General features: G+C 38.5%; 7 protein-coding genes across 7 annotated transcripts; 4 read left to right on the top strand and 3 right to left on the bottom strand. All coding sequences in view use genetic code 12, as the record gives it.

The window, feature by feature from the left end:
• Window positions 1-183: 183 nt before the first annotated feature.
• Window positions 184-576, bottom strand: KGF56_000784 (uncharacterized protein; the record flags this gene model as incomplete). Its single annotated transcript, XM_049326729.1, has 1 exon — window positions 184-576. The coding sequence occupies one exon, from the start codon at window positions 574-576 to the stop codon at window positions 184-186; it is 393 nt and encodes a 130-aa protein (XP_049182049.1).
• Window positions 577-965: 389 nt separating this feature from the next.
• ATP14 (F1F0 ATP synthase subunit h) lies at window positions 966-2,565 on the top strand (the record flags this gene model as incomplete). Its single annotated transcript, XM_049326730.1, has 6 exons — window positions 966-1,061; window positions 1,206-1,243; window positions 1,336-1,425; window positions 1,518-1,607; window positions 2,010-2,049; window positions 2,251-2,565. 6 exons carry the CDS (start codon window positions 966-968, stop codon window positions 2,563-2,565), a joined length of 669 nt encoding a protein of 222 aa, XP_049182050.1.
• Window positions 2,566-2,890: 325 nt separating this feature from the next.
• Window positions 2,891-4,114, top strand: KGF56_000786 (uncharacterized protein; the record flags this gene model as incomplete). The annotated part of the gene is made up of 1 exon (XM_049326731.1): window positions 2,891-4,114. One exon carries the CDS (start codon window positions 2,891-2,893, stop codon window positions 4,112-4,114), a length of 1,224 nt encoding a protein of 407 aa, XP_049182051.1.
• A 108-nt stretch (window positions 4,115-4,222) lies between these two features.
• KGF56_000787 (uncharacterized protein) lies at window positions 4,223-5,428 on the bottom strand (the record flags this gene model as incomplete). Its single annotated transcript, XM_049326732.1, has 1 exon — window positions 4,223-5,428. The coding sequence occupies one exon, from the start codon at window positions 5,426-5,428 to the stop codon at window positions 4,223-4,225; it is 1,206 nt and encodes a 401-aa protein (XP_049182052.1).
• A 2,341-nt stretch (window positions 5,429-7,769) lies between these two features.
• CDC46 (MCM DNA helicase complex subunit) lies at window positions 7,770-9,968 on the top strand (the record flags this gene model as incomplete). Its single annotated transcript, XM_049326733.1, has 1 exon — window positions 7,770-9,968. One exon carries the CDS (start codon window positions 7,770-7,772, stop codon window positions 9,966-9,968), a length of 2,199 nt encoding a protein of 732 aa, XP_049182053.1.
• An 835-nt stretch (window positions 9,969-10,803) lies between these two features.
• KGF56_000789 (cleavage polyadenylation factor subunit) lies at window positions 10,804-13,104 on the bottom strand (the record flags this gene model as incomplete). Its single annotated transcript, XM_049326734.1, has 1 exon — window positions 10,804-13,104. One exon carries the CDS (start codon window positions 13,102-13,104, stop codon window positions 10,804-10,806), a length of 2,301 nt encoding a protein of 766 aa, XP_049182054.1.
• Window positions 13,105-13,430: 326 nt separating this feature from the next.
• Window positions 13,431-14,387, top strand: MEC3 (Mec3p; the record flags this gene model as incomplete). The annotated part of the gene is made up of 1 exon (XM_049326736.1): window positions 13,431-14,387. One exon carries the CDS (start codon window positions 13,431-13,433, stop codon window positions 14,385-14,387), a length of 957 nt encoding a protein of 318 aa, XP_049182055.1.
• Between the last annotated feature and the right edge of the window lie 493 nt (window positions 14,388-14,880).

The following is a 14,880-nucleotide window of genomic DNA, read 5'->3' on the forward strand; positions in this document are numbered from 1 at the left end:
CAGAGAGAATGAGAGAGAGAGAGAGAATGAGAGAGAGAGCAGAGAGAGAGCAGAGAAAGAGAGAGAGTTTTTAGTAGGTAAGTAGAGAAGTAAGAGCGTAAAAGTGTAATAGCAATTAAGCTTGAAAGATTGATTTAGATGTAAAGGATCTGGCCTCTCAAAGATTCATCATTATTTTCCCCTTTATATAGCCTCATGTTTTGTGCATTTTAAAATAGCTCTTCTGTGTTCTTGAACATTGTTAAACACTGCAGGAGGCGGCAATGGCAATCCATTAAGATGAGGCGGCGGAGGTAGAGAAAACAGCTGCTCTTCACCATTCTCTACACCATTTTCATTTCTTTGTTTCGCCAGGTCGATATCCATCGCATCCTCATCCCTATTACTATTCATATCATCATTTCTCCTTTTCTCCAGTACGGTTATATTACTTGCCCGTCTATCGCCACCAGGTATTCCCCTATTCAATTTATCAAACGTTATCTCATAAACCAAATCCAGCGGATTCCATTCACCTGTTTCCTTTGCCTTTAATTCGTAATAATCACAATAATACTTTATATGGTTTTTACCCATCAAGTGGGATTTTCGCACACTTAGCGTATCATGTGTGAGATACGATTTACAATAATCACAGTAATACTTTGGCATCTTTCACTTACTTGCTCCAACTATAACTAACCTTTTCTAACCTTCAACAACAACTAATGGTGTTATACATCACGTGAGCAATTTTTCAAAGAGATGGACTTTTTTCCCTATTGCTCTAACCAATTGAATTATTGTATTTCGTTTATAACTAACCAAAAGAGGAAGTTTTGGGTAAGTGCACTACCACATTGAAAAAAAAAAAAAGAGAGAGAGAGAGAGAGAGACAACGCAAGAAGGAGAATTCAACAAAGGAGTCGATAAAGATTAAAGAGTGGATATTAGATCTAATTGGAAAAAATTGCTTGTTGGTGAAGATGTTTAGACAAATTACGGTATGTGAATTGAAAGACACTATCAAGCGACACTATCGAGCGAAGCGAGATAGTGGAGCAGTACTGATTAGCGACTCTGTGACACTATCGAGCAGAACGAGATAGTGGAGCTGCATTGACTAGTGATACTGTGACACTATCGAGCGACACTATAGAGCAGAGTGAGATAGTGGAGCTGCTTTGACTAGTGATACTGTGACATTATCGAGCGACACTATCGAGCGAAGCGAGATAGTGGAACAGTACCGATTAGCGACTCTGTGACACTATCGAGCAGAACGAGATAGTGGAGCTGCATTGACTAGTGATACTGTGACACTATCGAGCGACACTATAGAGCAGAGTGAGATAGTGGAGCTGCTTTGACTAGTGATACTGTGACATTATCGAGCGACACTATCGAGCGAAGCGAGATAGTGGAACAGTACCGATTAGCGACTCTGTGACACTATCGAGCAGAACGAGATAGTGGAGCTGCATTGACTAGTGATACTGTGACACTATCGAGCGACACTATAGAGCAGAGTGAGATAGTGGAGCTGCTTTGACTAGTGATACTGTGACATTATCGAGCGACACTATCGAGCGAAGCGAGATAGTGGAACAGTACCGATTAGCGACTCTGTGACACTATCGAGCAGAACGAGATAGTGGAGCTGCATTGACTAGTGATACGGTGACACTATCGAGCGACACTATCGAGCGAAGCGAGATAGTGGAGCAGTACTGATTAGTAACACTGTGACACTATCGAGTGACACTATCGAGTGACATTATAGAGCAAAGCGAGATAGTGGAGCAGCATTGACTAGTGATACTGTGACATTATCGAGTGACACTATCGAGCGAAGCGAGATAGTGGAGCAGTACTGATTAGCGACTCTGTGACACTATCGAGCAGAACGAGATAGTGGAGCTGCATTGACTAGTGATACGGTGACACTATCGAGCGACACTATCGAGCGAAGCGAGATAGTGGAGCAGTACTGATTAGTAACACTGTGACACTATCGAGTGACACTATAGAGCAAAGCGAGATAGTGGAGCAGCATTGACTAGTGACTCTGTGACACTAGCGAGCGACACTATCGAGCGAAGCGAGATAGTGGAACAGTACTGATTAGTGACTCTGTGACACTACCGAGCAGAGCGAGATAGTGGAGCTGCATTGACTAGCAACACTATCTCGCTTCGCTCGATAGTGTTGCTCGCTAGTGTTGCTTTCTAGTTTCATTTTAAAACTACTACTAACTCACCAATTTTCTAGCGCCTTTCGTCAAAGAGGTTATTTTCAGTTACACCAAGAAGATCAAATTTGATTGGTGACTTGTATGTCAATAACATCAGACAGTTTAAACCAAAACCATTAAGCCAAGAGGAAGTTGATGCTGCTGTAAAGAAGTTCCAATTGCCTGGTGTACCTACAATTCCTCAAATTCACGATTTATCGGTTGATCAAGTTAAGGAATACGAAAGTAGTGAAGTTGAAACTCAACAACCAGAGTCCAGTGCAAGTGCTGAGGATTTGGGCGATGATGGAGATTGGTTCGTTTTTGATACTGCTGAAGATGCATCTCATTAAGAGGATTATATACTAGATTAATTGAAACCTAACATATTCATCCCCCTCTCGCCTTTCTCTTTTAGGTTTAAAACTTCTCGACGCTCATTACGTCCCTACTCTCTTACCGATACACTCTCATGGACCAGGTACCAGAGCAAAAACAGTTTTCTTTTCCATCATTGCCTTGATAGCTGAAACGCGCTTTTCCTGTTGTTTACTTTTTTGTTTTTCCAATAAGTAAAACACAAACAAAGAGAAGAAGAAGAAGGAGAAGACAAAGAAGAAGAAGAAGACGAAGTAGAAGGAGAATTTGGTAATAACAAAGTATTCTCTTCAAAAACAAATGTCAAGTATGGATCTAAAAAAGGAAATAGAGACTTTTCGAGCTCAATCAAGCTGGGTAGATAAATCATTGCGCTCTCGTGCTTACATTGATACAAAACTTTTGTTTACCAGCATCAATTGGCAAGAATTGATATCTGATCAAATACAAACCAATCCGCAATTGAAGGACTTGGAAATTACAAAAACGATACTCAGGAATGACCAGAGTATAATCAGCATAATTAAGGAGCTAATTGCTAGTATTGACAAGTATCGAAACCAACAAAATCTCACTAGTGACATCTTGTTATCGAAAAATAAAAAGATTCAAGAGTTGAACAATAAAGTGAAAGATTTAGAAAAGAAGTTGGCCTCTGCCGAGAATAAAAGTCGAGATAAAAGTATCGATCAAACTACGCTAACCAGGGATGTCATTCATCTTAGAAAAGTCAACAGGATTCAAACGCAGAATCTTTATAACTTAACTAATCTATCAAAAGATTTGAAATTGAAACATCGAATAGATATGAAAAAGAAAGATTTAGAAATAAGTAGTTTGAAGAATAAGTTGATTGAAAGGAGAAGTTTGAGCTCAACCATTGAATATGGGATTCCATTAACACCGTCGCCTGCTCAACAACATAACCTAGAAGACTCTAATCAACAAGATGGAATATTCCATAATGAATCAATTATTGATGTGGGGACTGAATCAAACAGTCAAGGACAAGGTCCAAGTTTAGCACACTTAAAAGGTGTAATCGACAAAGAAAACACCAGATTTGTTTGCAATTTGACAAATATAATCGAAAGTATAGCTACTGAAAATTACAAGCTAACTAGATTTATTCAATACGTCAAGGATTACATCATTGTAGTCAATTCAAAGTTGTTGCATTTGAAAGATACTGGCGCGGATGTGGAAATGCCAAACCCTTCAGATTTGATTGATTTGCAAAATATAAATAAAGTCGAAAAATCAACAATGAGTCATTATTATAACGAAATTGAGAGTTCAGAAACCATTGAAAGACCAGTTCTCAATGAGATATACAAGATGTATCATAATCTAGGTGATATAGTTGAGCTATTGAATAACCCCAATTTCAATAGAAGCTCAGAACTGACCATAAAGAGTCTACAAAATGATTTAAAAACAATGGAAACCAACTGGAAAGATGCTTTAAAAACATCTGAAATTTGGAAAAATCTAGCGAAAGAAAACCAAAAGGAAAAAAGATAATGATGGCAGTGATGATATCAATAAAAATACTACCAATAGTAATAACTACTATTACTACTACTACTACTACTACTACTACTAACAAAAACAATAAATATCAATATTTTATCATCTCAAGGAAATAGAAAATTTTGTTCCCCCCTGTGGAGTTTTCGGGTCAAGAGTCTTATTCAACGTTATGACACATAAAGGGAAATCCTTTACATCATCAACTTCGGATTTCTCTTGCTCCACCTTTTGCTTGCGAACCAAGTCTGCACTCAGCGGTGTAGAATCTAGAAAGAAATTGAGCAATTTCCCAGAACAGAAAACTTTTTTATACCAAATATGCAGTTTGGTAATAAATACTTCTTTTGCATTTGTGTTATTATCAACCTTATTCGAATCACTACTTTTATCGAGAAGCAATAGCGTTGTATCTTTGTTGATTGCCAAATCAGTTTGCCCTAGCTTTCTTTTTAGTTTTATAACTCTTTCGTGCGTAAACAAGTCGTCTTCCTCATCAAATAAGTAAAAATAATTTATACGAATGAGATCGCCAGGCTGTAACATGTTGAACTCTGTGGATCGCGTGCCATGAAATGGCTTAACGACAACCACTGTTTCGCCAACACTAATAGACTCGTTGGAATAAGGGTCAGTTACTTCTCGAATTACAATCTCTGCACTATCACTTTTCATTGGATCTTTTTGAGTTACTGTAGGCGCATCTTTGTAAACATTTGCGCTCAATGGTTGTCCTACGATTGTTGGCTCAAATTCCTCAGTGTTTTTATCGTTCTCATCATCATCATCATCATTATTGTTGTTGTTGTCCTCTGCTGCTGCGTCATGGAATACGGGACCATTTATGGACAGGCAAAGAGTATTAAACTTTTTCATAAACTGCCTTTTCGTACAAATTGACTCAAAGGTTTCATCAGCACTCTTGTATTCCAGATTTTCGCCAATGCTTGTGTTTGAAATTGCAGAAACTTGGTTTGAGGGTAAAGGTTGAGCTTTCAACAGGGGTTGTCGACGAGTTTCAAACAAGCTCTCATTGTTTTGAGGTGGAATTGACGAGTTGGCAAGCAGTTTGTTGACGGAGTTTAAAGGGAAACTATTTAGGGCAAATTTTGAACATTGGTCAGTTGCCATATGCTTTGGCAGGTTTTGGTTTGTGTCCATTGACTGCTGCTCCAAATCTGGAAGTGAGCCTTGAATGGGAGAATGGTTTAAAGATTCCACAGACGGGGATGGGAATAGTCTATTCAAATGAGTTTCTAGCTGCGCTCGTTTTCTTGGGTAAAACAAGAATGGCCAGCATGGCTTCATGCAATAGCCAATAAGCATTATAATGACCAAAATCGTAGCGTAGGATAAGATAAGAATTACTAGCAAGCTTACATTTGTGATACTCATACTTTGTAAAAAAGTAACCCTCTAAACCTGACCTATGAGCCTGAACCTGAGCTACGAGCCTGAGCCTAAACCTGAGCTATGAGCCTAAACCTGAACCTGACCTATGAGCCTGAACCTGAGCTTGCAACCTATATTTGAGCTATGAGCCTAAATCTGAGTTTGCAACCTAGATTTGAGGTATGAATCTCTGAATTTAACCCTCGAGTCTCTTGGACTGAGTTTGACCCCTAAACCTAACCTTCCAACTAACTTTTATTCTTAAAGGTGATATATAAAGAGATTTATTTTTGGTTGCAAAAAATTACCCAAAAAAAAATACTCTTGAATTTGCACACTATGAGAAACATGGAAAAAAAGTATTAGGTGCGACACTATTAAGCGAAGCGAGATGGTGAAGCAGCACATAAAACACTAAAGAGTAAAGCAGCACTTGAAACACTGGGCCCTAAAGAGTAAAGCAGCACTTAAAACACTGGGCCCTAAAGAGTAAAGTAGCACATAAAACATTGGACCCTTGTAAAGAGTAAAGCATGAGTAATGTTCTACCTGGGCTTAATTGTATAAAGCATCAAAGCATAAAGTAGTAAAGTATAAAGCAGTAAAGTATAAAGCATTAAGTAGTAAGTAGTAAGTATAAAGTAGTAAGTAGTAAGTATAAAGTAGTAAGTAGTAAGTATAAACTATTAAGTAATAGTGTAATAAAGTATAAAAGTACACTATAAAGAATAAAAGTATTGAATATAGAATTACTATAAAAGATTAAAAGCATATAGATACACACTATAAAGATAATAATATATAAAGATATAAAAGTATACTATATTATATAAAAGTACACTATATTATATAAAGTATATAATAGATAGTAGAATATAGTAGAATATTGTGAATAGTAGATAGCACATAATAATAGTATCACAGTATACAATCGTTTTTATAGTAATCTACTTTATAGGGAGGGAAGCGAGCTAGTGGAACAGAAATGACTAGTTACGACACTATCGAGCAAAGCGAGATAGTGGAAAAGCAGTAACTAGTTACGACACTATTTTGCCTTGCTCGATAGTGTCGATAGTGGAGCACCAATGATTAGTTACGACGCTATCTCGCTTTGCTCGATAGTGTCGATAGTGTCGATAGTGGAGCGGCAATGACTAGTTATGACACCATCTCGCTTTGCTCGATAGTGTCGATAGTGTCGATAGTGGAGCAGCAATGACTAGTTACGATATTATCTCGCTTTGCTCGATAGTGTCGATAGTGTTAGTGTCCTCAAATATCAATCTTTGCATTTTTGATAAATTTGTCAAATTCCTCCTCGTCATCATTTTCAAACTCTTGCAACAAAAGTTTTTCCCTCTCCATCTCCTCCAATTTCGCCTTTTCGCTCTCCTCATTTAACTGCTTGTATTTCCTTTTCGATTTTTTCATCTTGTTTGCTTTAACTTTCTGAGCTCTATCATGAAGAATAGCATTTCTACTTGTCGTGGGGTTATATAAATCGTCCAATTTCAAAGCCAAAATCTCCCTTGCTTTCTTCCTATTCTGTTCCTGTGACCTAGAAGCTTGGCAGGTGACTACAATACCCGTTGGAATATGGGTTAATTGCACTTTTGAATTCGTCTTGTTGATTTTCTGCCCCCCTGGTCCACTTCCCCCCTTTAAAAACTTTTCCTTAAGTTCTTCTTCCTTTATGAGCCATTTTGGACGCGGCGGTAGTCTATTCTTTTTGGGAAGAGCATATACTAGAGAGGAAAAAGATATCTGTCTCTTAATAAAGCGTAGCATTTAAATCCACAAAACAAATCACTTACAAATCATACAAATCCTATCAAGACGCCAAAGGGGGGGAGGGGCCTAAGGGCCCAAAGGGTCGTCCCCCCTCCCCACCACCAAAAAAAAAAAAAAAAAAAAGAAAAGCCCATCTCTGCTAGTCTGGTTTCTTTTAACATTTGGTAGCGATTTAGAAAACTTTTACACGCCCTCTCTCTCTCTCTCTCACAAAAATAAACACGTTAGACGCGTTTGTCATTTTAACCCAATTGGGAATTGTAATTGGGAAACGGGCCATCGCCGCCTTGATTAAACAGCGATAACTGAGCTGAGCTTACATAATTGTTTTTAATGTTTTTTCGCTCTCACTCTCTCACTCTCTTACTCTTACTCTTCTTTTCTTCAACTTGCTAATCACTTCTTCTTCTTCTTCTTCTCTTATAAGTATATCAGAAGCTGTAAAGGTTAACAAGGATTAGTTATGTCGTTTGATGGGCCAAGTGTCTATTCGGCACATGTTTTGCCAGGACAAGAACCTGATGACAACTCTTTCAACGAGATTACAAAAGCGTTTCGTTCATTCATTTTAGAGTTTAGATTGGACTCGCAGTTCATATATAGAGATCAATTGCGAGAGAATTTATTAATTGACAATTACTTTCTCAAAGTCGATAGCGAACACCTTATTAATTTCAATGAGGAGTTGAATAAAAAATTGACCGATGATCCGGTAGAGATGATTCCCCTTTTTGAAAGCGCTATAGCCGATATTGCAAAAAGAATTGCATACTTGTCCAAAGACGAAATACCAGCCAATTTCCAAACTTGCCAATTGATTCTATATTCACAAGCAAACAAAGTTTCAATTAGAGATTTGGACTCGAAACATATCGCGAAAATCGTTAGGATCAAGGGTGTTGTTATATCCGCGTCTATGCTATCGTCAAGAGCCACTCAAGTTCAATTGATTTGTCGTCAATGTAAACACACAATGCAGTTGAAAATCAGGTCAGGGTTTGGGCAAATCCAATTACCAAATTGCCAAAGTCCACATAATATCGATTCAAACTCAGCTCAAGAAAAATGCCCTCCCGACTCTTATGTTATCGACCATGACAAATCCACATTTGTTGATCAACAAGTATTGAAACTACAAGAGAGTCCTGATATGGTCCCTGTTGGTGAAATGCCCAGGCATATTTTGTTGCAAACTGATAGATACTTGACAAATCAAGCGGTGCCAGGAACAAGAATTACAATCGTTGGTATATACTCCATTTTTCAATCGAAGCAGAAAACCAGCAACTCGGGTAATGGTGGTGGTGGCGCAAGTGGTATTGCAATTCGTAACCCGTATTTAAAAGTACTCGGTATTCAAACCGATATTGATAATGGTGCTAACGGACATGGAATTACTTTTAGCGAAGAAGAGGAAGAGGAATTTTTGAAATTGTCGAGAATGCCCAACTTGTACGAAGTGTTTTCAAATTCAATTGCACCTTCAATTTACGGAAATAGGGATATCAAAAAGGCAATCACTTGTTTGCTAATGGGTGGATCAAAGAAAATCTTGCCAGATGGTATGCGTTTGAGAGGTGATATCAATGTACTTTTATTGGGTGATCCAGGTACGGCCAAGTCTCAGTTACTAAAGTTTGTTGAGAAAATTGCTCCGATTTCAGTTTATACCTCAGGTAAAGGTTCCTCTGCTGCGGGATTAACTGCTTCTGTCCAAAGGGATCCACAGACTAGAGATTTTTATTTAGAAGGAGGTGCTATGGTCTTGGCAGATGGTGGTGTTGTTTGTATTGATGAGTTTGATAAAATGAGGGAAGAAGATAGAGTGGCAATCCACGAAGCTATGGAACAGCAAACGATTTCAATTGCCAAAGCCGGTATTACAACCATGTTGAATTCGAGAACATCAGTATTGGCAGCAGCAAATCCTGTATTTGGAAGGTATGATGAGTTCAAAAGTCCCGGAGAGAATATCGATTTCCAAAGTACAATCTTGTCTAGATTTGATATGATTTTCATCGTGAAAGATAACAGTAACGAGAGCAGGGATATTTCAATAGCACAGCATGTTATGAATGTACACGCTGGTGGTAAGACCCAGGAACTACAGCAAGAAGGTGAAATACCAATTGAAACAATGAAAAGATATATACAATATGTCAAGCTTCGATGCGCACCACGTTTAAGTCCAGAAGCATCTGAAAGATTATCGTCACACTTTGTTTCCATTAGAAGAAGACTACAGATTAATGAAAATGAAATGAATGAGAGATCTTCAATACCCATTACTGTACGTCAACTAGAAGCTATTATTCGTATAACTGAATCCCTAGCCAAATTGAGGTTAAGTCCAATTGCAACTGAGGAGCATGTCGAAGAGGCAATCAGATTATTCACCGCCTCGACTATGGACGCTGTTGACCAGGGAGTAGGGAACAGTACAAACGTGCTGCTCAATGCCGAGATCAAGAAAGTTGAACAAGAGTTAAGGAGAAGGTTACCCATTGGCTGGTCAACTGCATACAGGACATTGCAAAGGGAATTCGTTGACTCAGGACGGGCCAGTCGTTCAGCATTGGAAAAGGCTTTGTATATTTTGGAAAGGCACAATGTCATCAAATTTAGACACCAAGGTCAAAATATTCTACGTGTGGGAGTATAATTGTTGTATATTAAACTGTATTGATAAAAATAAAAGCAAAAAAAAAAAAAAAAGAAAACAAGAAAGAACCAAAACTATTTGATCATACCGCTGGTGGGTCTTTTAGACAGTTTTTACTCATCATCTTCATTGACGGCTTAACAATGTACATCTCAAATTTGAGGCTTGTTGCAACTTTGAACCGATTATGTAATTCCTCTTGCTTTGCTATCCTTTTTTTTGCCTAACCTTCACCACCTTTAAGCTTTCAATACAATAATAACCGAGTCTCCTCTCAAAAACATCTTACTGATAAACCTTTCTCTTGATACATTCTTAGCATTGCCAAATTCATTAACAATTTTTTCTGTCCATAACTCTTTGACATTTTCCAAAACCAAATTACAGTGTCTATCAAAGGCACGGACTTTTCCCACTAGCTTGTGATTGTTCCTACACGAAATGACTATCGGCAGGTTTTCCTTTTGAGCTTGATGTATTAGAGACATTGGACCATGTAGGAATTCAAATTCTTCTAGTTTTGCTAGTTCTTTTTCTGTTAGTTCCGAGCGTGGACGATCTATATATTCACTAAGAAAAAAAAAAAAAAAAAGGAAGGAAAACAAGTTAGTATGAGTGGCTGGTCGTAATAGTAGCGAGGATATAGTCACATACCTCATTGTAGCTTTCCAGTTTGCGTCAAGGGGAGGTATTGAGCTAAAAAAAAATTGATGTATGTTTTAGAGAGATGTAAGTTTAAAAGGGTTAGTTCTTGAAATATTTTTCATTACAGAAAGGTAGCCGCACATCGCACCAAACAATCAACAATATATTACATCTCTATATTTATGAGCGTCTACTTTATTTTAGAGGGTATCGACAATGGAGCACTTAGCAAGCAACCTCTTTTGATAATGTTTTCAATCCGATCTTTCAACACCTTTGAAGAACATTCGACTTGCAAATTTCTGTAATTAATGTGTGCAACGTTTTTGCCAATAGTTATTGTAGAAGAATAATCAGGTAAGTTGTTGAGAGCATCTCCAAACTGTGCTTTCAATAACAACAGAACCTTTTTGATTCTTGCTTCTATATCGTCGTCTGTGGTATACGTTTCTTCTTCCTTGGCATGGTGGTGGTGATGCGCTGACGTTAACTTAACTGACGCAGGAGAAGAGTCTATTGAATAGAGTATAGCGATAATACTGTCGGCAAGTGAGTCTGCCACTAGATTATCATTGATCCATTCGACAACTATATGTAATCCAGGACCTTTGGATTTGTCAATAAAAACATCCACAGAGTCCATGATTATGCATTCCCATTCCTCGTCATCGTCATTAATTATGTTGATGTAGCCAAACATCTGTTCGAGATGCCATATCATTAGGGAAATGTCAGCGTAAATTTTCAAGTTGATCTTGGACTTTACAATCGAGGTAGATAACTGAGAAAACTCATTCAAGTCTTGTAATTGCACAAGATTGAGGTCAAAATCTTTTGATACCAAGACCCCAGAAACTATTTGGCCTGGCTTAAATGTATCAACAGAAACGTTGTCTTTCTTTTGTTCCCCTTCTTCCACATTCATTTCCTCATCTTCATCCTCTACTTCCGTAATCTTTTCTTCCTCCAGATTTATATGCAGCTGTATCTCAGCCTTAAGCATCAGTAGCTGTTCTTCGGCTAAGGAACCTAGTATTTTTGCAATTTTCAATCCCTTGAAAGCTATGCGTAGTTCCTCGCAGTTCCTAGGATTATACACCTTGACTTCTTTATCGGTCCCCTTCTTTAAGGAATATTTACTCAACAAGGCGGACTTAAGTCTTCCCATTGGAACAGAGTCACCGTGAACCAAAATTATCTTTGAAGGGGAAACCTTGTCAATAAACTCTGAATTTTGTTGAAAATCAACGTGTGCTGCAAATGAAATTTCTTCAACTCCTATCCGTCGAGGTATACTCAAGTCTGGGTTCGTTGATGATTGTATTACTTGTGGTTCTTTGAGTATTTCCTTTGCCATCGTGCCTTCCACCGAGTATCCTGTCATAATAACTAAATTCTTTTGTTCTGGCGCCCATTTTTCCAACAACTGCCTAGAAACACCGGCTTGCAACATACCGGGAGTAGCTACAACCACTGATGGGCCAAGGTCCGAAAATTTCGACAAATTCTTTATCGATTTAATGTATTTAAATTCAAATGGATTAGATTTCTTGGAATTTCCAGAAGACGAAAGTCGTATGTTGTCGTTCATAATACCGGTATAGGTTTCATAAACAGCCATACATTTTCTAGCTAAATCAGAGCAGTAATAAACACTGACATTGTGCAAATCCTCATTCTTTTCCCAGTATTCCTCAAGAATTAATAAAAGTTCCTGGGCGTTACCTAGGGCAAAAACCGGTAGTAATACGCGGCCTCCCCTTGTAACTGTTGCATGTATGTGGCTTGTTAATTTTTTCTCCAACTCCGCCTTTGGCTCCAATGTTCCTGTTCCAAATGTAGACTCGATAACTAGAATATCCGGTCTTACTGGAGGAACTTCTGCTGCTTGCAAGTGTCTATTCTCTTCTCTTGAATAATCACCAGTAAACAAGATTTTCAAACCTCCAATTTCTATAAAGTACATACATGCACCAAGAACGTGACCAGCGTGGTATGCCGTGAATCTAATTCCATCGATTTCCATGGTTGAGTGATAATCAATAGTCTCTATGCGATCAAAGGACTTGAAAATGTCATCATCGGTATACAAGTTGCCTCCTTCATCGCTGCCACTGCCTCCGCTTTCATTTCTTGAGTTTCCAATTGAAGTTACTCGAACAAAATCTTGCATTAACCACCTATAAATGGCTTTAGTGGCATGTGTCATAAACACTTTCCCCTTAAAATTCGACTGCTGCATCACATATGGAAGTGATGCCGAGTGGTCGACATGGAAGTGACTAATCAACAAAATATCGACTTTGGAAAGATCGTACTCGTCGAAAAACGGGAACGATGCATGTCCGCTCAATGCTGGATGCATACCGCAGTCCAACATAATTACCTTATTCTTATACTCCAATATGTGACATGAGCGTCCAACCTCATTACAGCCTCCAAGGCCAAAAAACTTGAATTCCTCTTCATTGGATTCGTTTTGCTCGGACATGGTAATATGAAACTAGCAGAGTTTACTTGCTCTTTACTCTTGCTCTTTACTCTTGCTCTTCACTCTTGCTCTTCACTCTTGCTCTTCACTCTTGCTCTTCACTCTTACTCTTCACTCTTACTCTTCACTCTTACTCTTCACTCTTGCTCATTAATTGAAGTTTTTTTTTTTTTTCTCTTTAATGAATAAATAAATTTGTTCATCAAAGATAATGAGATTACATGTTTGGAGGAGGGCGGTGGAATAGTTTATTAAGGCGAAAGAGAGAGTAGAAAGCTAGTGTTATTGATATTGCGGTACTTGTTTAGGATCTACAAATTGCAGCGATGAAATTGAAGCTAATGACAAGAAGTACTGAGAAACTTAAAGAGACTTTATTGCTAATTACACATCTTCGAAAGTTTGTCATACTAAAGTTTAGTCCCGAAGAGCTTAGTATTATTCTGGTTAATGGTGGTTCTATTAACCTGGAACCTCAAGTCTGGTGCAAGCTTCCAGCTCATAGTCATTTTGAAGTAGTAGATGTTCAAAGTATGAGGGATAATATTATTCTGATGGAGATAAATATCGATCTTTTACTTCAAACTTTGAGAAATTTCGATAAGGCAAATAGTGAAGGGTTGAACATTAGGCTACAAAGAACAGATACTAGTGGCGAGCCAAGCACTGCCACGAAAAACGGAAGGACGGCGTCGTTGGCTCTTTTTTATTCCAATACCAATGTCAATTGCAATATAATCAACCATACGTTTAGGATCCCCGTTAAGATTTTACGAGAGGCCCAAGAGATTCTCAATGAACCGGTGCACCGAGATCATGGATTAATCATGCGGTTGCCTAGCCAGTTTGTCACTATGTTTAAGAGATTGGAAAAGTTTAAAAGGACAAATTTTAACGATAGAATGGTGATACAGGCTAGTAGAAGCAACGGCGGGCTGTTACGGTTTATTTTAGAAGAGGATGGCAAATTCAAAGTTACTATAAGTTGGAATGACCAATTGGAGGTGCATAAAACGACAAGCAGTAACGCAGATTCGATGAGAGAATCGTTGCATAATGGTAATGTCCACTCGGATGATGAGTCTAGTGCGGACAATCTTGAGGAATTGGAACTTGGAGTGAAATTGAAGGACTGGCAACAAGCTTCAAGGATAGTAGGGAGATGCCGCACAGTCATTCTATACATTGCCCAGCGTCAATGCAGTTTACATTGTTTATTGGATGATACCGATGATGTGGAATTGATATACTTTATTAATGGCGTAAGAAGCATACCTTTATAGATGAAAGGCCACCACTTCATTATCCCAGTAACCAATTATAGCTCGATGGTGTCGTGTGCTCCACTTGCTGGCTCTGCTCGATAGTGTCGATAGTGTCGGTGGCAGCTAGTGTTGCTCCACTATCGAGCAGTGACACTATCGAGCAATGACACTATCGAGCAGAGCGAGATAGTGTTGTAGCAAGCTACTGTCAGTGTGCTCCACTATCGAGCAGTGACACTATCGAGCAGAGCGAGATAGTGTTGTAACAAGCTACTGTCAGTGTGCTCCACTATCTTGCTCCACTATCTCGCTTTGCTCGATAGTGTTGCTCGATAGTGTCGCTCAATAGTGCCGATATGGGTTTCCTTACTACAACTTGTATTATTCAAAGTAGAGCACAAATACGTCAGAGAGCGAGATAGTGGAGCATACTGACCGACACTATCTCGCTCTGCTCGATAGTGATCTTAACCATTTTACGTTAACTAACTGTCTAATGCTCCAAGAAGAA

This window comes from Candida oxycetoniae (genome assembly GCF_023343755.2).
Source record: "Candida oxycetoniae strain CBS 10844 chromosome Unknown scaffold5, whole genome shotgun sequence".
Classification (NCBI taxonomy): domain Eukaryota; kingdom Fungi; phylum Ascomycota; class Pichiomycetes; order Serinales; family Debaryomycetaceae; genus Lodderomyces; species Lodderomyces oxycetoniae.